The following is a 25,483-nucleotide window of genomic DNA, read 5'->3' as shown; positions in this document are numbered from 1 at the left end:
CACCGGGGCGCGCGCGCACCCACGTGCCCGCCCGCCCCGCCCCGCCCCGCGCCGCCGCCGGCCCCGCTGCCCGCCCCCTCCCGCCCCGCCGCTCCCGCCGGCCGCGCGCCTCTACCGGCCGCCGCCCGCCGCCGGGCCCCGCCCCGGCCCCGCGACAGGCCCCGCCCCCGGGAGCCCTCTGCCTGCGCCCATTGGCGGAGGCGGCGGCGGGGCGGGGCCGGCGGTGTATATGAAGGGGCGCGGCAGGCGGCGAGCGCGGCTGCTTTGTGCCGTGTGGGCTCGGCTCGGCTCGGCTGCCCGTAACCGCCCGCCGCTCCCGCCCGCGCGACCGGTCGGTTCTTCCCCTCTCACCTCGCCGGCTGTCCCGCAGAGCGGGCGGGCGCACCCAGACGTTCCCGGTGCCGCGGGGCGAGGAGCCCGGCCGGGGCCTGCCCGCGCCGCCCGCCAAGGGCTAGACTTCTCCCCGCCGCCGTTCGCCCGCCCTCCCGCTCGCCATGGCCCGTGGGAAGGCCAAGGACGGCGACGGCAACTGGAAGAAATTCATCTGGAACTCGGAGAAGAAAGAGCTGCTGGGCCGCACCGGGGGCAGCTGGTGTGAGTGCCGGGCCGGGGGGCGGCGGGGCCGGGGCGGGGGGCGGCGGCGATGCGGCGGGCGCTGCAGCACGGCCCGGCCTCTGCCGGCGGCGGCCCCCGGCGAGGGCGACCCGGAGCGAGGGTGGGGGGTGTGCTGCGGCCGGGGCCGGCGACGCGTCCCCGCTGGGTGAGGGCGGGGTGGGGGGGCCTCCTCCCGCCCCCCCCCCGGTGTCCGGTGGGGCCCCGCGGGGGGTCGGGGGCCGCTGCCCGCGTAGGTGTGACTTCAGGTGGGGCCGGGGGTGAGGCGGGGTCGGCCCCCGGCCCCGGGATGGAGCCCAGGGCCGGCCGACCTTGGCGAGGGCGCCTCGTCCTTGGGTCTCCTTCCCCGGCGGCTGGCCCGGCCCGGGAGCATCGCCGTCGGGGGAGCCTGCTCGCCCAGCCCTCACCTGCCCCGGACTCAGGGTGGCTTTGCTTTTTTTTTTTTCTCCCTTTTCTCTGGATAAAGGAAACTGAGCTAATTTTACCTCGTCGGGAGAGAACAGTTGGCTTTTAATGCGTCTGCGAGAAGGAAATGGCTCTATGTATATTCGTGATTAAGTGCCCATGATGTATTTATTAGGTGCTGTGCCACTAGCACTTAGACTAAGAGGCTTTTAACGTTTTTCTTCACGCAAATAGACAGTCTTCCAGTTGCTGCCAACCACAGCTGGTGTGCCACCCTTGCGATGTTGAATTCGGCTCCTGTTGTAACGGATCAGCCGGAGGTGCCACATCCGGAGCTGCCAGCTTTAGCTCTGGCAGGCGGGCGGACTAGAGCAGGCTTCTGCTCTAGCTTTACGTGAGCAGAATTGGGTTGTGGGTGCGCATGGATAGGTATTTTCTGCTCCTGAGGCACCAGGCAACTGCGCACCGCTTCAGATGCGGAGGCTGAACCGGGTCCTTCTCCCAGAGCGCCTGTACCTACCCGCTTAGGACTGATTGCCATTTGTGGAGTCAGTCTGCAGGCTGATGATCTGATTCCTCTGTCACAAACCTACCTGTTGTGGGAAGCCTTCTCGTTCAACCCTGTCTAGACCTGCTGTGTATTTTCTGAGACCTAGGAGTGCTTTTGACCTTTGAGGTGTCTTTGGCGTTAAGAGCATCCTGGCTGGGAACCTGATTAAATAAGCTACCTCCCAGCGTTTGCCTTTTGATGTTACAAAACTCAAAGGCGTTACGCTGCGGACAACAGCATTAGTGTTTGGTTTGTTACAACAGCACCTCCTATGACCGTGCTCTGGAAAAAATTTCCACACGTCCCTGACGTCACAGCCATTTGCTTTACGCTGCCTGGATACCAAAGAGTGCTTTTAACTCCTGGAGCACCACGCTACCACATGCAGCTCTGCCCACCAGCCCTGGCTACCTCCCCTGCGCCGGTGCACCACAGGAAGAAGAGAGGTTGGAGTGCCTTTCTGACGGTGTCCCTCAGCCGCCGTCTTGCTGTCTGTCCTGCTCTCCTGTCTTTCATAGACTTGAAAAGAAAACAACCTGAACTGCCTGCTTTCATCCGGAGGCTTCTCCACTGATGGAGCTTTTTTTATGGTGGGGCTAGGGGAGGGAGGAGGAATACTTTTACCTACTGCTTCCTCCCCTTCCCTTGTAGACGGTCACTTCACGTCCTTCAAATAAACCACCTCTTTTTCATTTGCAATTAGGTGAGGACAGTCTGAGATCAAGCAGGCTCTCTTTTCGGCCTCTGTGCTGGCCTGCTTGTTCCTGTGGCCTGATTAGCATATAGGTGCTTGGCATGGGCTGGCCTAGCCTTCCCATGGGCGGCCTGGTGATGCTTAGTATGGCACGTTACTGGGCAGTTAATCAGTCGAGATAATCCTTGTAAACTGGGAACTGATACCCAGAGTCTGAGCCATGCTGTGTCTCCAGGCTCATCTCCCCACTCCCCTCCCCAGATCACTCTAGGCATCTCCCTTTAGACCAAAACTAAATTCAGTCTTTCATTATTATGTAATTCACTTTTTAATTGGTACGAGCAGTGCTGGAGTGCCTTTGTAGCCGTACAAGGCTGCTAAACCTTGTGGTACTGTAACATGTCAGAGTACTTTCCTACATTGGAGATGGAGTATTGGAGTCAGTTTAGGCCTGAATTTTGCTCCTGTTGTCTTTAATGGAGGTGATAACATGAATAATTAATCGGGGGGATCAGGCAATTGCTTGTAAACCTGCATGTGACATTCACTGTAGACTCTTCTGGAAATAGCTTTGAGGCCCAGAGCGTTGTGGAATGGCTGTCACTCGGAGCACACCCCTAGTACGGCTTCTTGCTGTTGGGCACTTGCTTCACTGAAAGTTTGTCACCTGTGATGGGAGCATTGGGGTTAGCTAAGGGATCCTTTAAAATATGGAAGGATAGGGTTTAATCTTCATGTTTTACAGTCCCAAATCCTGATTAATGGATTTCTAGGTTTTCGGGGGCTTGTGCTTCCAGCCCCCCAAACAACTAGAGTGACACTTTCTGCCTGCGTCAGGGCAGAATCTCGCTGTTAAATACGTGCCTGTGCAGCAGGGCTTGCCATCTGAATCCCGTGTGCCCTGCAAGTGGTAGAGGCTGGGAATTTTGTCCTGAGAGGTGACTGCCTTGAGGGCTTGATTTGATTCCTCTTTCTGTTTGTGTTCTCTTGCAGTTAAGATCCTCCTCTTCTATGTCATCTTCTACGGTTGCCTGGCAGGTATATTCATTGGGACCATCCAAGTGATGTTGCTCACTGTCAGTGAATTTGAGCCCAAATACCAGGATCGAGTGGCACCTCCAGGTAACAAGAGGCCTGTGGCTTGACTTGGTGCAAGCTGTTCTGGGGAGGCGGGTTGGTTACTCACCTCAAGAAGGAGGATGAAATAAGCATGTCGTTGCTGCAACACATATTTGTAGGGGGTGGGTATGTTCTCAGCCTTCTGTGTTAAAGAGTACCGGGGCTTGAAGGCACTCCTGCTAGAATTAAAGGTTGCATCATGTGAAATATGCATCCTGTCTGCAAGGAGCTTGAACCTGGATTGCTGCTCTTCCCTTAAACTGAAGCAATGGAGTGAGGCTAAGAGGCTTCACTTGGGAATGAGCTGTACAAAGGAGCTGGGTTCAGTTTTTCTTTCTTCATAGCCACTGTGTTCCCATGGGTAAGTGAAGGGACAAAGCTAAAATGTTGGCTTTATCTGTGAAGCTGGGGGGGCACAAGGAGAAAGGGGACCATACAAATTCTGGGTGTGCTTAATGAGTTGTGTTAACCAGCACTGAACCACGCTGTGTGATCTAGAGGAGGTGGGAGTATTTACTAACGGATATTTCAGTTAAATATGTTGGGGGGGGGGGTTAAAGGTGGGTCTTGTCGTTGCTGATGCATGACCTGCCTTTACTAGACAAAATAAGTCTTTGATCAAAATTAAAATGATTGATTGAGCAGTGTCTGTGGCCAGCCTGCCTTGGGTAGGGGCAAATGGAGTCCCTAGCCCTTGCTGCAGGTTCCCTGCTCTGCCCGTCTGGGCTCTGACTCCGGCTGCCGCCAGCGGCCGCTCAGAGCGTGGCGGGGGAGCTGCGCAACTGCTGCTTTCCCACGTTACAAATGACCTTGAGGCTGCTTGGCACTGGGGATGGTAATGATCTGTCTCCAGTTGCTCTGTAAAACAGTTCAGAAGCTTTTAATAACGGTGGTATTTAAGTGACAATTGTGAGGCTGATGGCTTGTAGCTGCAGAAGCTGGCTCTGGTCTCACATGGTGTCTTACAGCCCCACTGTCTGCAGGGTTGTTCCCTGCTGTAACAACACAGGGCACGTCACCATCACCAAATGGTGTTATATCTCAGCAAAGAATCATCTTTTTCAGATAATTGCTTTTCCACCAGCATTTTTTAATTGCTGTGTTAGTGTGTGGTGCTTCTCAATGCACCAGCGTGGCTGGGGTAAATGCTGTCTTAAGCACTGAGAGAGGCTGTTTCCGTCTCTGCAACGGGCTCTGACATTTGCAGGAAGGACTAAACTGTCACCGACGCTACCCAGAGCCGTTAGCTCCATCTGAGAAGCCAACATGGCTAATGGTGGAGTAGTTGTTATTTTAATAATGTGTTTTTCCCCGGCTGAAGCCCAATGGTCTCACCAGACGTGAAATAATTAGCGAAGAAGCCCGTGAATCTTGGGTTACATCCAGCTAGACCTGCTGGTTAGCCTGATGTCACATAATTACTCATTCTAGGTAAACTGTTCGCTTTCTGTGTCATAGCAGTTTGCAGTTCTAATTTCAAAGCAACTCTGTGGTAAAATTTCTGTGTAAGATTTCAGCCTGCAGAGGATTTTTATTCATCTCTTAATTGCATACTGCACCCTTTTTTTTAACCAAAAAAGGGAACTGAATTTGGAGACACTCTTGTAGCGTGTACTACAGAAATCAAAATGGAGGAAGAACGAAAAGGTCATCAGGGATCTTTGTAATGGGCTTTCAGGACACGTACTGAAATCAAGGGGAACAAAATCCAGCTCCTTGAATATAGGCAGCCCAACAAACAAGGGTTTTGAACCAAGCTGTAATGGCACATGTGTACAACTTCAAGGGTACGTGTACCAGTTAATAGCACAGGGTCCTTTTTAGGGCATTATGTGACAACTCTTTCTACAGATGTGGACGAGCTGGGGGAAAGGGGCGGTGGAGGTTGGCTCTTAATGTCAAGTCCGTTCCTTCTCCTGTAGCACAGCAGCCACAATGAGTCAAAAATAACCTTTTAATATGGGCTTTCACAGACTGGCACTGCAGTGAGTTGCTGCACTGCTGTGTTTGGGAGGTTGCAACCCCTGTATCCCCCTGCGGTGTAGGGCTCTCCCCAGTGCTGCAAGCACAGCTGCTCTCCTGGTAACACAGGCATGGGCATGTTCACTCCTGCTCTGGGTGAGCATCTAACTCGAGTTTTCTGTGATCTGGGACCCCTGCAGACTATGAACTACATAAGACAGGGTGTTGGGCAAGTCTAATTCCAGGTTCTTGTGGGAAGATTTGCAAGCCAAGTAAGTATATTGGCAGCTTGATACAGCCCTGGATTTTCTAGGAAGCTAGAAAACCTGGTTTTATTCCTGTTACGGTGCTCTGTCCTTCTTGGGCAAGTCACTGCAGTGTCAGCCCAAAATGGCTGGGAAAGGGGAAACTACACCTCAGGATTTGCAGGAGAAAATGCTGTAGGGGCTGCTATAATATCATTCTTGTTCTCAAATACAACAGATTTCAGAACAGCAGCAGAACCTGCAGGAAGTTTTATTGAGTTATTGACATGGGTATAACATTGAAAGCCATAAAGTGCTATTTTTGTAGCCAAATGTCATTACTATGCTAATTGGTTTCTGCATTGAACACAACAGGAATGTTACACAGGGCTTCAGGGCAAGCTGAGTTTTGTACCTTTCCATGATACTTTTTTTCTCCTCTTTTGTCTTGGGGTGGGGGAAGGGACAGCGCAGGTCACTTCCTCGTCCAGCCTTGCCATTGCAACAGCCCAAGCTCCCAGCTCCACGTGTGCTGCAGGCTCGGACTCTGCCTTAAGCACAGAGGACTTACCCTGCTAAGAGGGGAGGATGAGGATATTGCCTCTTAAACACAGTGTACTGAGTGTTTAAAAAAATACCACTGCCTTCTCCTCCTCCCCTTCCCCACCCCAGTATAAATTGGGCTGTGTATCCTGCCATCTTGTGGTGTGCACCCTGTGGAACAAAGCGTCCTCTCACCAGGGCTGGTGGAGGGGTGACGGAGCTCACTGCTGCCTAAGGCTCTTTAAGTGGCAGCTGGAAGGAAGAATCCCTGCTCCAGCCGGTGGATTTCAGGTGTCCCTGCTTCAGGTGTGCCTGGGCAGTGACTGTGTCATGGAAAAGGCTGCTCTGGTGTGTGTTCCCCACTTGGCTCATCCAGCTTGGATAGCAGCAGGGAGGTGGCAGGAAAGCCCCAAGCTGCCTCCTGTGAAGCTGCACTTTTCTGCTTCGGTCTCTTGTCTCAGCACCCATGTTTGGAAAAATCTCTGAATCTTGAGCTCCAGGGATGTTATCTGCCAAGCAGATTTTGCTGCTTTTATAGAAAACTTGCTCCTGCTTTTTGCACTTCAGGAATGAAGTAGAGGGTGACTGGAAGCTCGAGAGGACATCGCTTGGTATGGAGGCTTTTAAAGTCTATCCTCATCTAGTGAGCTGGGGGGGTGTGGTAAATAGAAATGGTGTAGTGATCACTCAGTTTGTCATCTGTGCCATCCCAGGAGTGTTCAGACTCGTTCTGAGACAAGATTACTTGGTACTTGGAAATGAGCATTGCATGATGAAGCAACGGTGGTTACTACGGACTTACACAACCATTCCTAATAACAAGCCTGACTTCCCACTTCTGGTTTCTTCCTCTTCACCCTCAGGACGCTTTTTCCTGAAGTCCTGCTTCTGCAGCTTAGAATGATAAAGTCTATGTAGAAAATCTGATTTTAAATGAAGTTGAATAAATTATTTTAATCTGCAGTTTTGGAGTGGAACTGTAGCTGAAAAAAACATCCATGACTTCACACAGTTGTTTTGTTTTAGGTATCTTGGTACATCCACAGAGTTAGAAAGCCAACAGAAGGTGGTGTCTGTTACCAAGTCAAGGCATCACTCATCATTTATGTGGACAGTGTCAGTCAAATGATGACAGTAATCATATTTCCTAGCAATGCACTCTAAGAGGCAATTATGGAAACTGTCAAAAGTAGTTTGTCAGTATTTTCTTAGCAGTAAGTTACTTGATTCTTCCATGTGTGAAGGACAGCATCACCACACATGACACCATGGCACATCGCTGTGTTCAGAGCATGAGATGCAGAACTGTGGCAAACAGATCACAGTCTGAAGCTGAGGACAGGGTTGTTTAGACTGCTGTCTATGAAAGCACTTGAGGCTTTGCTTCTCTTCCCACATAGGGCTTGCTCATGAATGGCTTCTTCATGTGCACAAAGCCCCTAAGAGGCTTATTCATCCCTGTACTTTATTTGAACCATGTACTTCCTAGGTGTCTAGCAACCCATGGTAGGTAGCACTGTAATGGTTCAGCTTTGTAGTTTTTTTCTTGTCCCTGTGTGCCTCAGTTCACCTAATGGGGATGAGAAAAGTTTTCAGAAGAGTTATGGAAGTGTTCTGCAGAGGTTACCTCCTCGTCATAACAAATCAATGTGCTTTTTTTTTTTCTTTTAAACAAGATTCCTTAAGAAGGGTTTGATGATAGTACTGCTCTGAGAAAGCAGTGAAGCCTTTACAGATCACAGAATCAACCAGGTTGGAAGAGACCTCTGGGATCATCGAGTCCAACCATTAATTTATTAATGTACATTTATTTTGGCTATGGGATGTACAGATGGAAAGCAAAGAAGGAAATGGTAGATCTGTGCTTAGGGCTTTGTGTTTGGTCAGTTGCAGGTGTGCAAGAATGGAGGTTGTGGTGGAAGCCAGTAATACATTTTTAATGGGGATAAAGCTATTTTCATAACAAGCCTCTCATCTTCACAAAGATTTGCTTCCTCGCTTCGTGAGAAGACTGATCTCTACTTTGCTCTTGTCCTAAACAAAGCAAGCACCTGCCATACCAAAGCCCAGTCTGGCCTGGTTCATCCAGGTACCTGTAAATGCCCAAAGTTTGGCTGAAAGCAGCCCAGCTCTGGCCGCAGGCTGAGTCTGCCTGGCAGGAAGGGTTGTTCTCTTGCGCTGGCCACTGGAGCAGCTGTGCAGAGGTGCTGCTCCGGCTTTGGTGCTGCTCTGCAAAGACCTAAAAGATGGGGATGCTTTGGATGGGAGTCTGTTCTCCCAAACCAAGTCAACTTGTCTCATGGGCAGAGGGTTGGCTTTGGACCGTAGGTGTCAAGGGCCAGGCTCTCCTAACCAGAGAAGAGAGTTAACCTGCTAGGTTTTACACACCGCAGGGTGTATATTGGTGACCTTCCCTTTGTCTCTGCCTGCATGGGTGTGTTTATGCATTACCTTGGATAAGACAAACAACAGAGGTGGAGAGTTCCTCGGTTTTAGAGGTTCTGAGCAAAAATGTATAGCATATATATAACTCAACTGCCTGACTGAAGCTTAACAAGCCTGCCCAAGCTTGCTTGAATTTTATATTTATATACTTGAATGACACACCTGTAACTTGACCTCTGGAAAAGGCAGACCCAGGAGAGGAACCAAGGCCTGGCCTTGCTTTCACTGCAATTCCAGATAGCCACTTCAAGAGACTCTGAGCCTACTGCTTCCCAGCTGAGTGGTAACATGAGGAGGGTTTGGCAGGATGGGATTGAAGTCCCTTACTAAAATTGAACCCAGCTTATTTATTTTATGTGTATTTATTTATAACCATTTCTGAAGCAAGAATGCAAATAATTGCTTGAAAAGGGGTTGAAAGCCACTGGCTTTGGAGGGTAGGACATAATTCTGCTAGTGGAGTAAGTTGCTTCTAAACTTTTAACCCTCAACCTGGTCAATTTGTACCAGAGGGAGTTTTGAGCGGTTAAAGCTGCTTCCTGGAATAAAACTTGAAACCCCAAGCTACTCCCTGGGTGTCTCGCTATCTTTGGCTACTAGGAGCTGCGTTTAGGGGAACAAAGCTAATCTTTGTCCTAGGTTACAAATTCCAACTTAGTGGGTAGTGGGAGGGGGAGTGGTGAGCTGGCCCGAGGAGGGACTAAGCAGAAGCACTCCAGTGGCTTTGGAAAAATTGCTGGAGTCACAAGCTGCTGCGGGCTGGGGCCAGCCAGCTAAGCTGCCCGGGGTTTGCACCGGGGGAACTTGTTGGCAACAGGCCTGTTCTGAAAGCTGTCAAAGCAAACGCTGCTCCTTTTTCTTGTTCTTGCTCAAATGAAGATGACAAACTGAACAGAAGTCACGACCTCAATAATTACAGTGGCTGCCACAAAAGCAGCGTGAACTCCAGTTCCCGTTACTTAGGTTTAAAGCGTTAGCCATGCATCAGTGCAGTCAATTAAAATGTGACCTGAACGTCACGCAGCAGCTATTTCCAAGTCCCATAATGAAAAGCAAAGGGGTTGGTGCTTTCATCATCTGTAGGTGTTACTTCTATCTAGTCCCTTCTCTTCTCCATGCTTCCTTTTTCTGTTCATCCTCCTAAAGTCAAAAGCAGAGCTAGTTACGCAGCCCAGAATCTAGGACGGTTTTAAACACCTCTCCCATGTGGTGGTATTTCCTACTCACCTACTCAGTGATGAGCTGCTGGTTAGAGAGCTCGAGCAGCTCTTTCTGCAATCAGAAATACCTGCTTATGGGGTGAAAAGACCAGCGAAAGCTGATGAATTTACTGACTGAGAAAATGCCTCCTGCCCTGCATCCCACAAGGGAGACTACACAAAAGCAATGTGGATTACAACCAGCAGAGACCACACCTGACTTGAGGAACCTCTCGTGTTTTATTGCCAGGATTCATGGGTGGGCAGCTCTGATTTTGAACCTAAACACAGAGCGTGTTTTGCAGACTTTCAAGTCAACCCATTAGGGATACGCACATAAGAGTAGGCTTCCGTGGGACTTCGTTGTGTGTGGTTGGTCTCACACACAGACAGCTTCCCTTCTGTCCTTGGGGAGGAGGCAGAAGTGGGCAGAGGACCTGTGGTTGACTGTTTTTCTTGAGGAAAACCTTGACTTATAGCCTCCCTTCTGGATTCTGTGATTTTTATCTGCTTAGTGATGCAAACATCATGACGAATATTCCAGACTGTTGTTAGAAAGAGGAGATAAGAGCCCGTCAGAGCCTCCCCTCTAGTGAGCTTAAGCTGTTTCATGCAAGTCCTGAAGCCTGAAAAACAGATTATTAGAATGAGTTATGTTCTTGGTGTGCGTTGCATTGCCCGGAGGCTGTGCAACTCTGAGGTGTGCTTAATGTTTTCTTCCTGATTTTGCTTTTCGTAGGACTGACTCAAATCCCCCAGGTACAAAAGACAGAGATTTCCTTTACTGCCTCCGATCCGAAAAGTTTTGAGCCGTATGTGAGGAACCTTGAGAAGTTCTTAAAGGACTACAATGATGATCAACAAAACGATAACATAATATTTGAGAACTGTGGGGGTAAGTCTCTATTGTTTCCTGCAGCTGAGGGCTCTGACCAATGCCTCTGTGTCAGGTCCACCCGAAGCTGAGGGTGAGCAGTGGTGATCTCTGCCTTTGGCTTTTCCTTTTATTGTAACCAATGGCATGTTGGTGAACTGGCAGGTTCTGGTTTCAGTCATATGGCTGCTCATTAAATGAGCAGTTTGGACAGACCAGACTGGGCCAGGGAGGTACCTGGGAGCTTATTGTAGAGGATATATGGTTGGGAACTCCCAGATTTCACCTGGAGAAAGTTGCAGCTGACCCTAAAAAGCACCTGGTGCTGACCTTATCCTCTCGGAAAGCCACGGGGGGTTTACTGGTGACTTTGCCAAAGCCAGTGTCAGTCCTCTTGATGCAATGCAGCAAAACATCTGGGAGGTATTAACCTTTAACAGATTATATGTAATAATGCAGAACGAGACTATCGCCTCGTAATACGTGCATGTAAAATCTGAGGGGAACCCGCTTGTAAAAGCTGCCAAAAATCTCTGAGCCAGTGGATTACAGATGTATTTGTTCTCGTGTAGTCTGGAAGAATCCTCAGTTAAAAAACAAAACACCTGCAAACTTGCTGGTCTGGGACCAGCCCACACGTGTGGGGTGGCTGGGTGCAGGTCTGTGGTGTCACTTAGCTGTCTGGACAAGGGGGAAATCCTGACTACACAGTGAAGCATGAGTGTTGGTGTCCCTGACAAGCAGAAGGTCACGTTGCATACGGTTGTCTCTTCATTCCCCCACCGTGACAGACACACCTGCCGATTACAAAGAGAGAGGACCATACAGTGATGTCCAGGGCCAGAAGAAGGTCTGCAAATTCAAACGTGAATGGCTGGAAAACTGTTCTGGAATAAATGATCCCACCTTTGGGTACAGGGATGGCAAACCATGCATCCTCATCAAGCTCAACAGAATTATCGGCTTCAAACCTAAGGCAAGTATCTCTTCCCTTTCTAGCAGAAGCTACTGGTCAGGAGGAGGAGCTGGCTGCAGATTTGCTGTGCCTGTGCTCTGGTGAGCAACCAGTATTAAACCCCTTCTGCAGGGGAGAAATTGTGAGATGATTTGAGTAACTGGCTTTAAAAATACTTTTCATTGCAAAGCAATGAATGCTGCACACCACAAGTGGGTAACAAATAGCAATGAACCTCATAGAGCAAACTCCTGGTTATTTATCTGGTAACTTCTGAGCCTGGTAACTGAACTGCTCTAACAGGGTATTTTCTTCAAATGATAAAACCCATTTTAAGTTCCTGTGTGCTTCCATGGGACCATCCCAGGCTGACTCCATCTGTAGTAAGATCAGTACGTTGTGTCATGCCCCGATCTACTCCATTCTTTCCGCGGGCAGTATAGAGTTGCCTGCCTTGCTAAAACCCCTTAATTAAATGAAGTCGTGCTAATATTCACTATCAGACTGATACAGTCTATAAGGCGTAAACTACATCTGGGAGTCCAGCACAGCTCTTACTGCAAGAAAGGTGAGGAGATCTTTAGGTTATTTAATGCAGTTCCCCAGGTGCTATAGGATGTCTCTGTCACCTCCTTGCTCTGTGCTGCACCTGAAGGCACGTTTGCAGTAATGCTGGAGGATGTTAGTCTGGACAGGAACGGCTTTTACTTCTAGTTTTTTCTCCAACACATTTAAATGCAAAAAAAAAAAAAAATCTCGTAAGAATTCAGTGGCAGAGCACGTGTTCTTGACTACGGTGATGTGCAAAACCTGCCACTCCATCTTCTGGATGGAAAATGGTGCAAATGGTGTGCTAAGCCACCTTCATCACTGTCCCTCAGTGTAGCTGAGGATGGGGAATAGTGCTGTCTAGCTAACGTGTTTTGAGGAACATTTTTCTTTGAAGGGAGCCTGCCCTGTGCTGAAAGAAATGAGTTGAATTTTGGCTCATCTTATCCAGGGTAGAAACAGCGGGTGCTGTGCTTGGTACGTGGTGGTTGTGGGATGACCTGAGATGTGTGTGTTTGATGAGTGGGGAAGAGAAGAGTTTGGTGGGTTCCTCTGTTCTTTGCCACAGAGCTCTGAAGAGCTCCAGACCGCATTAGACAGCAGGGTCTAGTCCAGGAATGACTTTACATGTTTCATGACGTGTGTATCCAAGGCAATATTTGTTTTCCTCATTCCACGCTCCAGCAGAGACCCTACAGCTCTTGTGCTGGGTGAGGTGTGTATAAAGCAGATCTGAGACTTGCAAGGTTGGGAAGCAAAACTACTGCACTTTTTAAGAGACCCAAGACTGACATCAGAGCTGGCACTCCCACCTCTCCCTTGTCCTTCCCTGTAGGTGGTGTCGAAGTTCAGCAACGTCCGGGTGTGACTGCCGCTCTTTGTTCTTTCTTGTGCCTTCCCAGCCCTAGCTGCGCTCGCCTGGCAGGGCAGGCAGGTGGCAAATCCTCCAGCAGCGCGTCTCTTCCTGCCCCTGCCTGGGCTCTGCACAAACAAGCCCCGCTAGCTAGTGCTCTGCCGTGAAATGCTCTCCCCAGTGACACCATGAAATGGAAAATCACCCCATCTGCTTGCTTTGGTACCCAAAGCTGTTAAGAACAGACAACAGCTCTGCTTGGGTTGAGTTCCCTGGCTTCTAGTTGTGTTACGCTGTGTGTCTGTCCCAGGAACCACCACCAAGAGCTGGTGCCTCTGAAACTGAGCTCGAAGGGATTCGGGTTAATGGCACGTGTCTGGTACCACTGAGCTTTGCTGCTGCAAAGGTGCTGCAGTCTGCAGAGGAGTGTCCGGTGTGTAACATCCCTTTGTTCTGGGTTTCTTCTAGGCTCCGGTAAACGAGAGCCTCCCCGCAGACGTTACGGCAAAATACAGCCCCTATCTCATCCCTGTCCACTGCGCTGCCAAGGTGAGTTGAAACACAGTCGGGAAGCTGCAGGGGAAGACTGTCCAAGCCTTTGTCCAAGCATAGTGACCCCTTTCTGCAGACAACTGGGGCGGTTCTTACTGGGGATGTCTCCCCGTTTGGAACAGAAGTTCCTCAAAACCCTGTTGGTGACAATGACAGCGCTGCCCTCGCAGGGAGGGGTGACAGCAGGGCTGGATAGCAAAGGGTGGCCTCAAAAGTAGCTGTTTTGCTTCCAAGTGCTGCACTGGAGCTCTTAGCAGGGGTGGCGGAAAAAAGGACTCCAAGGGAAGTGGTGGGTTCCTTGGCATTGTAAAGCAGCTGAGAAACAGCAGACTTTCGTTTTTAGCCAAAGACAGTGCAGTGGGATGGCAGGAAGCTGTGGTGACTCCTGAACATGTCAAAAGTGGTTGAGTTTTTAAATAAAGAAAAGCCCTTTTCCTGGCTGATGGGTGCTGGGAGGTGCTTATTGTCCAGCTGCTGGTTAGAGAGCGCTGTGGTGTCCTTGCCACCATCGGGACCATCCTCGTGCTGTCACGGTGAGGATCAGCGATGACGGGAGAGAGGGCGCGGTCTTGGTGAAAAACAAGGGGAAGGGGCTGAAAAAGGTAGAGTTTGGGTGATGGTCATCATTTGTTCTTCCTTTTCCTGCCTCCCTAGAGAGAGGACGATGCAGACAAAATAGGCACGGTGGAGTACTATGGGATGGGCGGCTACCCCGGCTTTGCCCTGCAGTACTACCCCTACTACGGGAAGCTCCTGCAGCCGCGGTACCTGCAGCCGCTGGTGGCCGTGCAGTTCACCAACCTGACCTACGACGTGGAGGTGCGCGTGGAGTGCAAGGCCTACGGGCAGAACATCCAGTACAGCGACAAAGACCGCTTCCAGGGACGCTTTGATGTGAAATTTGACATAAAAAGCAGCTGATTGTAAGCACAACCCTCTTCCCCCTCCCCGCCTCCTCCTCCTAGCCATTAAAAAATGTTTAAAAAAAAAAAAAAAGAACAAAAAAGAAAACCTCCTAGTCTTGAACAAACTGTCATACGTATGGGACCTACACGTAATCTCTACGCTTTACACTAGCTTTCTGCATTTACTAGGTTAGAATGTAAACCAAGTGTAGCAATAGCGACAAATATTTATTCTACTGTAAATGAGAAAAGAAAACAAAATTGAGCCTTGGGACATGCCCATTTTTACTGTAAATTATGATTCCATAACTGACTTGTAGTAAGCAGTGTTTCTGGCCCCTAAGTATTGCTGCCTTCTCGTGTATTTTATTTAGTGTACAGTACTATAGGTGCGCACTCTGGTCATTTTTCAAGCCATGTATTGTATCTGTTTTCTACTTCTCGTGAGCAAAGACTTTTGCTGTCCAAGGTGTAAATAATCAATGGGACTAGAACTGGCATGATACTTCTCATTATTTTGTTCCTTTTCAAAGACAGGCCCACCTCTGAGACTATATTTAACAGCACTCCGTCCGGCTTTGACTGCTCAGGGGTGGTAGGGTATGTTAGTGGGGGGGGGGGGCAGGGGAAACTAACTTAAGTTCAAGAGAATAGGTGATTGTGTACTGTGCTTTGTAGCGAATGCTGTCTCTCTCTCCCCCCCCCACCCCCCTTTTCCCTCACCCTCCAGTATGTTGTGTGAGAGACCGGGTCAGACTATCACTCTCCGCAGTGATAGGCGTTAACTCTCTGCTTTATATATTTTCTTTTCTTTTTTCTCTTTTTTTTTTTTTCCTGCTGGAGGCATCGCACACTGTGGTGCTAATGTCTTTATTGAATGTTTTAACCATTTTCATGGTGGAAGAATTTTATATTTATGCAGTTGTACAATTTTATTTTTTTCTGCAAGGAAGTGTAATGTATGAAATAAACCAAAGTCACATGTTTGAAAAGAAATCTTTATTTTAAACTTTATAAAAGCAATGCAGTACCCCATAGAATGGTGTTAAATGTTGTCTAAAGTGCAAAACTCTATGTTCTAACATGTAACAATAGCCAGGAGTACAGTGCTCTTGTTGATCTTGTATTTCAGTCAGGTTGAAACATTGGACAAATAAATGAATGAACACACCGTTCTGTGTGCAGGCCTCTTGCTTTGGGGGAGGAAGGAGCCTGTTAGTTGTCCAGAATCTTGAAGAAGTACTGCACCTGTTTCAAACAGAAAATACACCTGTATCATTCCCAGGGAAGGCAGTTGAAACATGCATTGGGGTGGCTTTAATTGCTGCTCCCACGTGTGAGCAAGGCTATTTCACATCAGGGGGGCTTTGGGGTTAGTTTGTTTTTCCCGCTCCCTGAGCTGCATTAGAGGCTGCTGTGGCACGTGTGTCCGTGATCACACCAGTCAGCAACCAGTGTATCCACCATTACTGCAAGTTCTCCGTGTCTCCAGGCACAGGCCACGTGTTCTAGTAGTTACTACAGGTAAGAATGGTTTATCCTTAGTGTGGGTTAAAGCAGCCACCAGAGGTACGTGCTGCGGGGCTGGGAGGGCACACACAAATCACAAGCAGAAGAAATGGAGTTTCACAGCACAGACACATTCTGTGTTGCTGCTGGGCCAATAGCTCGGCGCTGAGGACAGGCTATGCCTGACAGGGCTCCTCAGACATGACAAAACGTGGCAGCTGGCTTGCTGCAGGAGTCAAGATCACTTTGTGCTGCGTGACGCAGATTGCCAGGGAGGATTTCTCCGTGTAAAGTGACAAAACGTGCCTATCCTCGAGCAAGCCGCTCGGTAAAGCCGCCCTCATCGGAACGCAGGACGCTGGAAAAGCAAGCTGCTGAACTGGTAGCCACCTGCTAGAGGGCAAGCAGAGTCAGGGTACGCTACGGCGGAAACCTCGCCTTCGTCTGCTGCGGTTGTGAGGCAAGGACTTGACAAAGACACTGATTAAAATGCTCCCTGAAGGCAGCTCCACCTGCACAAGAGCTGCAGGAAAGCTGAGCCATTTTGGCTCCCAGCAACTGGTGGGTGCACTGCTGCCACCTTTGGGAGGGGGGACATGGCTCAAGGGTTGGTAGGATCACCTGCCCCTACAATTCAGTTCTTTGCTGTACTGCCTGTGACAGTTTTAAAAAAAACAAAACCCACAAAACCACAACAAAAGAAACCCCAAACTGCTTTATTTATAAAAGCCCCACCTCACAGTTAGATAATTTATCTCCTTTTAATTTACTATATGAGTGCAAAGTCCAAGCATGAACTACTAATAAAGATTAACAGCTTATTCCAGGGGTGTGGGACAAATATTGTAGCAAGCTTACGATGCCTGTGTAGGCTTCACTGAGCAAGTGTCCAAAGGGACGCATATAATGTACATGAAATAAAGCCAAAACAAACCTTTATGCCCCCCATCACTTCCTAGTACCAAATCAGTGAAAGCAGGCTGGCCAGCTCTCATCACTAATTAACCAACTCATCAGTAACGGCAGTCGCTGCCCCAGCTGCACACACTGAAAAGACCTGACTAGTCCCACTCTGCTAATAAAGGGCCACACACACACACACACAACCCCCCCCACCAAAAAAACAAACCCCCACAACCCACATGGCCAGGAATGACCCCTTCACCCCCCCGCCTTAGAAATGCTGCTGTGACTTGTCAGACCCACCAGATGCATTAAATGACTGCAGGATGCTTAAAAAAAAAAACCAAAAAACACACACACACTTCAAAAAACAAGAAACAATGAATCAAACCCCAACCCCCCCCAAAAAAAACCACCAACCAAAAAAAAAAAACACCCCACCAACCTCAAACACACACACCTGCCCCGACACAACAAGCAGGTGTAGCCTTTCGGCTGCCCAGCCAGCTCGCTCAGTGGAACCAGTACTTTTGGGACACAACAGAATTGATACTAAAATGAACTTTCACAAAAAAGCTGCTGACACAGCCTTGCTCTGCCAAGGGACTGGTCAAAAGCCTGGGGCGGGGGGGTGGCAGGAGAAAGGTGGGGGAGGGTGGTGGTGTCACGACATGACAGCTCATCAACCCAATTTAAAAACCAGCATTGGTTTCAAGAAGTGGTTTTTTTCTAACCTGTGTTGTAAAAAGCTGTTCTCAGGCAGGCATCGCTGTCCTTCCTGCCGCACAGGCCATTACACTATAAACTGCCAACTTGAACACGTTGTTCTTTCTGCCATGTTGGCTCAACATCGTTAAGTATAATTGTAGCCATTAAAGGGACTTTTATCTCCCTTCTTGTTGATGTAGGACACCTGCATTTCAGGGTTAGAGACACACACAACCACTAATAAAATAAAAAGCAGAGAGACAGACACACACATTTCGGGACGAGACCCATGAAGGCTGTGTCTGAATGAACGCTTGCACTAACACACCCCAGCTCACAGTTTGACAGCTCCAAGCGCTGGCACTTCTGGGCCTCTGTTCCCAGTTTGGCCGAGGGCAGCGAGCCGGCACGGGCCAGGCATGACCCTCTGCGTGTGCAGGGAGCTGTGCCAGGAGCTAAGGAAAAGGCCAAGTGCGGTGGAGCCTGCTCCTTTGCGGGTAGTAACTCTCCTGGGGTGCCGATACACCCGCCGCAGGCCCCACGGCCCTGAGGTGGGGCAGGTTTCCTAGAGCTGCCTCACTCCCACCCCTTCCTGCGCTACCCTGGCCACAGCTATGTGGCCTCCCGGGGTTCGGTAATCACAGAATCACAGAATCAACCAGGTTGGAAGAGACCTCTGGGATCATCGAGTCCAACCATTGCCCTGACACCACCATGTCAACTAGACCAGGGCACTAAGTGCCACGTCCAGTCTTTTCTTAAACCCCTCCAGAGATGGTGACTCCACCACCTCCCTGGGCAGCCCCTTCCAATGGCTAATGACTCTTTCTGAAAAGAAATTCTTCCTAATGTCCAACCTGAACCTCCCCTGGCGAAGCTTGAGGCTGTGTCCTCTTGTCCTGTCGCTAGTTGCCCGGGAGAAGAGGCCGACTCCCACTTCACTACAACCTCCCTTCAGGTAGTTGTAGACTGCAATAAGGTCACCTCTGAGCCTCCTCTTCTCCAGGCTAAACACCCCCAGCTCCCTCAGCCGTTCCTCCTAGGTCAGACCCTCCAGACCCTTCACCAGCTTGGTCGCCCTCCTCTGGACTCGCTCCAACACCTCAACATCTTCCTTGAAGTGCGGGGCCCAGAACTGGACACAGTATTCAAGGTGCGGCCTCACCAGTGCCGCGTACAAAGGGACGATCCCTTCCCTATATCAGCCCCTGCAGCACACGCTGATATGGGTGAACGCTGTCCTTGCCCAACTCCCACTCACACACTATTAGCAACAGAAGGCTGCTTTGTAGTCCTTAAAAGCCCCTGATTTTGTGCAGCCAATTTTCCCAGGCCAGGCAGAACACCCTCAGCTTACTTACAACTCACCGAAAACATCTTCCTTCTCAATTAGCTTTTATTGGATTGTTGAAGAGCCACAGCCTGCGCTGGCGAGGCTCAGACATCAGAACAAGCACACTGCGTACTGTGTAACGTGCCGGTATGTTCCCTTCATATATAATTTTCTTTATATGGGTCAGCTGCCAACTAGCTCCCAGTAAAACCAGTAAGAGCTGGCATGCCTGTGGTACACAGAAAGGATCCTTCTCTTCCAAGAACCTCACCCTCAGGATCAGAGGTGACCTTATTGCAGTCTACAACTACCTGGAGGGAGGTTGTAGTGAAGTGGGAGTCGGCCTCTTCTCCCAGGCAACTAGCGCTAGGACAAGAGGACACAGCCTCAAGCTTCGCCAGGGGAGGTTCAGGTTGGACATTAGGAAGAATTTCTTTTCAGAAAGGGTCATTAGACACTGGAATGGGCTGCCCAGGGAGGTGGTGGAGTCACCATCTCTGGAGGTGTTTAAGAAAAGACTGGACATGGCACTTAGTGCCATGGTCTAGTTGACAGGGTGGTGTCAGGGCAACGGTTGGACTTGATGATCCCAGAGGTCTCTTCCAACCTGGTTGATTCTGTGATTCTGTGGGAGCACGGCAGTGCTGGCCCAGGAACACCAGGAAATAAGGGCCATCCGTTACCCCACTCACATGACAACACGTGGTGTTCTGCAGAGGAACCAAGACCAGGGATTTCAGCACTACCAAGAGATTTGGGGTGCCCCCATCTTATGAGGCCCCAGCTGAAGACAGCCTGGAGAACCCAATGCTAAAAGCACCCAGTCCTTTTCCAAGGGGAACCACGACTTGGAGGTACTCGCGTCGAGCATCCAGATGGGGGTCAGGTATTCCAAAGCACTCTGTAATTTAGGAAATATAGTTATTGTCTTTCCCAGGGTCTGAGTATAATATAAACCACGGAAAAGGGAGCTGTGCCTGCACTAAACCTCTCAACAAGCCTCACATTTGACCTAGGGCAAGGTCAGCTTCTCTGAGCCAAGCACACCTCTGGTCTCTTTACAGGCAGCAGAGGACAAACCCACACCAGGAACTGATCTGAAACCAATCAAATGCCCTTCACAGATGCCACCCAAATGCCCTTCAAATGATGCTACCATTCAGGTGTGCTCACTCCTTCCCAGGGATTAAACAGGATTAAATTTAACATCAGCACTCTCCTTACAGACCCCAGGAATCATCTACCTGCTTTACAGCACACAGCTCTGCCTGCTCCAGCTCCTGTTCAGGGACAAATAATAATGTTCAGGAAGTAATAACGGGTGAATAACTGTGACCTTCTGGCTCTGACCCTATAAACTGCTGCGCTGAGGAGGAGCTGAGAGCTGCTCCAGCTCCACGAAGCTTTGCTTCAGCCACACGTGCCCTCTGCAAGGCTCAGGTTCATGAAGTCAGTGGCTCCCTCTGGGCATTACCACCAAGTTTCAGGAGTTAATACAGCAGGCAATAACAAAATCCAGCCTAATGCCCTGGCTCAGTGCAAACGATTATCATCTGAACAATGTGTGCCCTAAGAGCATGGAGTAGCCAGGCAAAATTTAAAAAAAAAAAACAAAAAAAAAAAAGGAAAGCAAATTGAGTGAGGCAGCCAGTCTTCCATGGGAGAGGGAAAGATCTTGGCAAGAACGCAGGACCCAGCGCAGGCACAAAGCGTCCTGAAGATTTCAAGTGTGAGAATTACAGACACCTACAATTTCATTCTCCTTCTGCCCAGAAAACAAAGGAAAAAGCAGCGCTGATGAGAGGGGCCAGCTGAGCAGCTCCGGAGCCAGAGCTTTTGTCTACATAAAGACAGCCCAAGGCACACCTTGAGTAGTACCAGCGTATCCTCCAGGCAGCATTCCTTACATCTCATCTCAGAGAAAACCCCGGCACTGACAGGGCACCTCAGCATTCACAGCCCATTCCCCTCGTTCCCTTGGGCTGGCAGTTTTCAATCAGAGACCCTGTCAGTATCATTTGTGGCAGAATCCACGGGGCTGACGGGGAGACATCCTAGTAGGAAATATGCTGAGCTCACAGATTAACTGCTCATCCATCACCAGAAAGATGACGGCAATTTCAGTCCTTGCTCATCTCTGCTGAACCAAAGCTGGCAGCTGGGAGATGGAAGGCTTGTTCATCCCTGTATTCATCTAGAGCCTGTCAGTCATCTCAGTGCCTTTGACGCAGCTAGACAGGCACTCACCAGTACCCTCTCCCCAAAACCACCACAAAACTGTATCTCTTTGGCTCAGCATTAGTATCCAGGCACATGATCCAGGGAGTCTTTGCTGATCGAAGGTTTCAGCATCAGGACACTCCCCCTACACACTTCGGTCTTCTAATTTTTTACAGGTTTTCTCAGTTTGAGGTCACTAGTAGGAACCAAAAATGTCTCCTTGCCCATTAATGTTAGTTTGTACATCAGCATGAACCTGCCAACTCTGTTAGTGAGGGCACTTGCTAACACGTAAGATGCATTTCAGCTGACTCATGCGACCAGATCATTAGATGAACACACCAACAACCCATGGATTCACACCATCCTTCCAGCCACAAGCCGTCCAGAAATAAAAACGGTTGTCAAAGAAGAGGGGCTACTTATGCACTTTATTATTTGTTCTGAAAGCAAAGAATTATTTTCCCACATGAACCTGAAGAAGGTTTAGTCCCACAAAGTTTGTTTTTTTAAAAAAAAGGGTAGTTAGAAGTTAGTCACTCCTGCCTCTCTCAAGCGTCACGCACTGTAAGAAATAAAGCCGGTCAGGCTGCCCAAGGCAGAACAGTCTGTACACATGCACCTCAACTGGCCAAGGTAATTTTTTTAAGTACAGCTGGGACAAAACCCCCTATGCACCAAAAAATACAACTTGGCAATGGAAGGTTTTATTAAAGAAACACTACAGGATAACATGGAGCGTATTCTGCTTTTCTGCTATGTGCTGTTAACACAGTCACCTCCGACACTGTGTGTGGTTATGATCAACTCTGAAAATCCAGTGAAAGAGAAGAGCAATGGAAGCTATGTGGGAATTGTACCATAAAATAAAAGATTAGAGAAATCTGAATTCCAAACAGGATAACAGAATCACAGAATCACAGAATCACAGAATCAACCAGGTTGGAAGAGACCTCTGGGATCATCGAGTCCAACCGTTGCCCTGACACCACCCTGTCAAATAGACCATGGCACTAACTGCCATGTCCAGTCATAAACACATCCAGAGATGGTGACTCCACCACCTCCCTGGGCAGCCCCTTCCAATGTCTAATGACCCTTTCTGAAAAGAAATGCTTCCTAATGTCCAACCTGAACCTCCCATGGCGAAGCTTGAGGCTGTGTCCTCTTGTCCTATCACTAGTTGCCTGGGAGAAGAGGCCGACTCCCACTCCGCTACAACCTCCCTTCAGGTAGTTGTAGACTGCACTAAGGTCACCTCTGAGCCTCCTCTTCTCCAGGCTAAACAACCCCAGCTCCCTCAGCCCTTCCTCGTAGATCAGATGTAAATGAGAGGACAAGACAACAATTTGTTACACCACAATCAAAACAGCAAGAAAGTGAGCTTTATGCTATTTACTCTGTGATACTACAAGAAAAATAAGTGAAACCAAAACCATTTAAAATAACAAAGTGTTGTTTTTACATCGTACATAACTACTGTGCTGACTCAGATCACTGATTTCTGAAGTATAGATACTTGCAGATGTAATAAGAAGGTACAGGTTCACTGAATCTCCCCACACCAGGGCACAAGCCAACTGCTCAGTAGTTGGGGCTGAACATATTACCCAGGACTCTCCCACCAGGAGCTCTACTCCTCCTTTGGTCGCCATCAGAAGAGATCACTGGCCTGGTAGAGCCACTGGAATGAAACAGAGTGAAAGGTCCTGTCTCCCATCTCACGTGAAGAACTACAACATGACAGCAAGTACTGCTTTCCCAAGGGTTCCAAGACCTCGCTGAGTCACCAGGATCACTGCCTCTGCACTTCACGCTTAGCTTGAGGGACACTTGCCTGCCTCAAAGTCAGGAGCTCTTGTATGATGCCCTTGAACCAGTCAGCTGAGGTACAGACGAGACACCACAGATGTCAATGCAAGCTGCAAACGCGTCCTGAACACTGGATAAAAACACTGAAACGGGGCCCTGCTGCTAGTACCTGAAATATGGCTGAGCTAAGGTTCTCCAGCCTATTCAGAGAGCACTGAAAGTCATGGTCCTCATGAGCTACCAGATTACGGCCAACAGAGGAGAAAGCGATCGCAGACTGAGAACAAGAACGTGTTTCCACCCACATCATGGACTCAAGTGAGGATGGAAGCAAAAAGCAAATAAATGAAGTAGAAGGCAGACAGCATTTAAAGCTCCTCCTGAGCAACCAAGACGTTCTGCAGGGTAGCATTTGGCCAGGGGACCCAACAGGCTACACCAGGCAGAAGAGTAAAAGTTATGACAAATAAGACAGTAACAAAATATCCTGACAAAACCCAACCAAACAAAAGCACCACCCAGTCCACAAGTAGTGGCCTTGTATGCATCACCACAAGCCCCTGTGTAGACTGTGGCTACCGTCATGACAGGGCTAGACTGAGTGACACCCGAGTGACCAAGTTCCTATGCAATAGCTGGACTGAGTAAGGCAGCTTCCAGAGAAAGCCCACAGTTCCTGGTTTGTGGCTGGACAGTCTCGGCACACCGTCTCTCCCCAACAGAACAGCAGTGACTACCACTGACACCAACATGGAAGGAAACTTGCCCACTTAGCACCTCTGGCCACTTAACTGCCTCTGGCTCAGCGGCTTGCTTACTTGTAGATATATCTACAAGATATACTTGTAGATGTATCATTCCCTACCTATATGCCAATGCACTTAGGGTTGAGGAGGAAGAGGGAGAACCTGGCTCTTACCACACCCAGCACCCTTTCGGGTGACTGCTGCCATCTTGTTCTGTTTGCACAGCTGCCAGCACAAGATCATCACGCCCAGTGCCTCAGCCCATACTATACCAGTAGTATAACGACACCAATACTGGTATGACACTACACTTTGAATAATTAGTTATTAATACTTATGAAAGAAGAAGTGGTTTCTAGAGCCTGATAAACTCTTAACTCAAGATATCCCATGGTGTTAAGCATCAATGCAGGACAGGAAATCTTGCTCACAGTCTTCTATCCATATTCACACGTTTGGCTTTAGTTTTTCCTTCCCACGTTCTACATACATTTCACAGAATCACAGAATTGAATCACAGAATCAACCAGGTTGGAAGAGACCTCTGGGATCATTGAGTCCAACCGTTGCCCTGACACCACCATGGCAACTAGACCAGGGCACTAAGTGCCATGTCCAGTCTTTTCTTAAACACATCCAGACATGGTGACTCCACCACCTCCCTGGGCAGCCCCTTCCAATGGCTAATGACCCTTGCTGAGAAGAAATTCTTCCTAATGTCCAACCTGAACATTTCAACACAGGTATGCAGATAGCTAACTTAAATTCTCCTCTTAATTACTACTCATTTACAGTAGTCAGTCAAGGAAGTTGCACTGATGAGGGAAGGGGTAAACCCCACACAGAAAGTACTGATAAAGCTAATCATTTGCCTATGTGACCTCTGAGAGAGAGGTCGGAGGTGCAACTGGCTGAGGTCAATAATAGGCATCCACGTTAAAATATATTTGCATCACACAGCAGTGTGTGCTACAGGAAAGCAGTGCTTCTCTTACCCCAAAAAGGTGCAGGACCCCTTGCTCAAGGAACAAAAGGAGATTCTGGGCTTCCACGTAACTGTAACTCCAGTGTCCCCTTACTGCTTTTGCCATATAAGCTGTTCCCCTGGGCTTTTCTCCCTTCTTTGCTGTACTCTGCCCATCACGCAGCTGAGTTGCAGCTGACTTGTTGCCATGCTTCAGCTGGAGGAAGAGGGGTAAAGGAAAGAGGACCTGGGCTTTTTGGTTCAAAATGACAACATGCCGTGGGAAAGAAAGAAGTCAGCAGCCTCAAAGCCACAAGCCGGGCCTCAGATGAGTTCCCAAGAAGTCTCACGCCTTCCCTCCGCCTTGACCTCCCCTCCACAAAATGACCTTGCTCAGCGCAACACAGACGTGTGCCAAAAGCCAAGCCCTGTTTATCACGTAGGTTACCTTCAGGATCAGGTGAAACTTAAAGAGCTTTGGGAGCTGCTTGGTTCACACTCGTTAACTTCTTCTCTCTGGCACTTATAAACCTCAGACTTGGCAGAACAAGGGGCAGTTGGACCTCGGATCTTACCCAGAAGGGGAAGCACAAGAGCTGAACTATTTCACAACTCTGTTTAAACAAGTTTCTAGTTTAGTTTGCCTGTCTGGCCCACAAGTATAATAATTATACAACCTATGTTCAAAATTAGGCTGCAAATGACCTAATAATACCATAATTTTTTTTAAAAAAAGAGAGATCAACATGTATTCGAAATCTATCCCTCTGTTATTGCTACTTTTAATTTTAATTTCTCTTCAGATAGGCCTAGGCAAAAAGATTAC

At 49.0% G+C, this 25,483-nt stretch overlaps 2 protein-coding genes across 2 annotated transcripts in view; one reads left to right on the top strand and one right to left on the bottom strand.

Annotated features, from left to right (window-relative positions):
* Positions 1–266: 266 nt before the first annotated feature.
* On the top strand, positions 267–15,633 carry ATP1B1 (ATPase Na+/K+ transporting subunit beta 1). Its single transcript, XM_068417324.1, has 6 exons — positions 267–594; positions 3,255–3,383; positions 10,514–10,669; positions 11,440–11,624; positions 13,474–13,554; positions 14,212–15,633. Exons 1-6 carry the CDS (start codon positions 495–497, stop codon positions 14,476–14,478), a joined length of 918 nt encoding a protein of 305 aa, XP_068273425.1. The 5' UTR covers positions 267–494; the 3' UTR covers positions 14,479–15,633.
* Positions 15,447–25,483, bottom strand: part of NME7 (NME/NM23 family member 7) — a 97,198-nt gene continuing 87,161 nt past the window's right edge. The window contains exon 12 of the mRNA XM_068417323.1: positions 15,447–15,710. Coding sequence (XP_068273424.1) covers positions 15,678–15,710 — 33 coding nt within the window. The 3' untranslated portion in view covers positions 15,447–15,677. The remainder of the gene's footprint in view (positions 15,711–25,483) is intronic.

This window comes from Nyctibius grandis, chromosome 23, assembly GCF_013368605.1.
Source record: "Nyctibius grandis isolate bNycGra1 chromosome 23, bNycGra1.pri, whole genome shotgun sequence".
NCBI classification, from domain to species: Eukaryota; Metazoa; Chordata; class Aves; order Nyctibiiformes; family Nyctibiidae; genus Nyctibius; species Nyctibius grandis.
The sequence above is the reverse complement of the archived record's forward strand: the minus strand, read 5'-3'. Positions and strand labels throughout refer to the sequence as shown.

Coding starts and splice junctions, on each gene's coding strand:
- ATP1B1 (XM_068417324.1), top strand. CDS start 495: ATGGCCCGTGGGAAGGCCAAGGACGGCGACGGCAACTGGAAGAAATTC. Junction 595..3,254: donor CCGCACCGGGGGCAGCTGGT/GTGAGTGCCGGG, acceptor GTTCTCTTGCAG/TTAAGATCCTCCTCTTCTAT. Junction 13,555..14,211: donor CTGTCCACTGCGCTGCCAAG/GTGAGTTGAAAC, acceptor CTGCCTCCCTAG/AGAGAGGACGATGCAGACAA.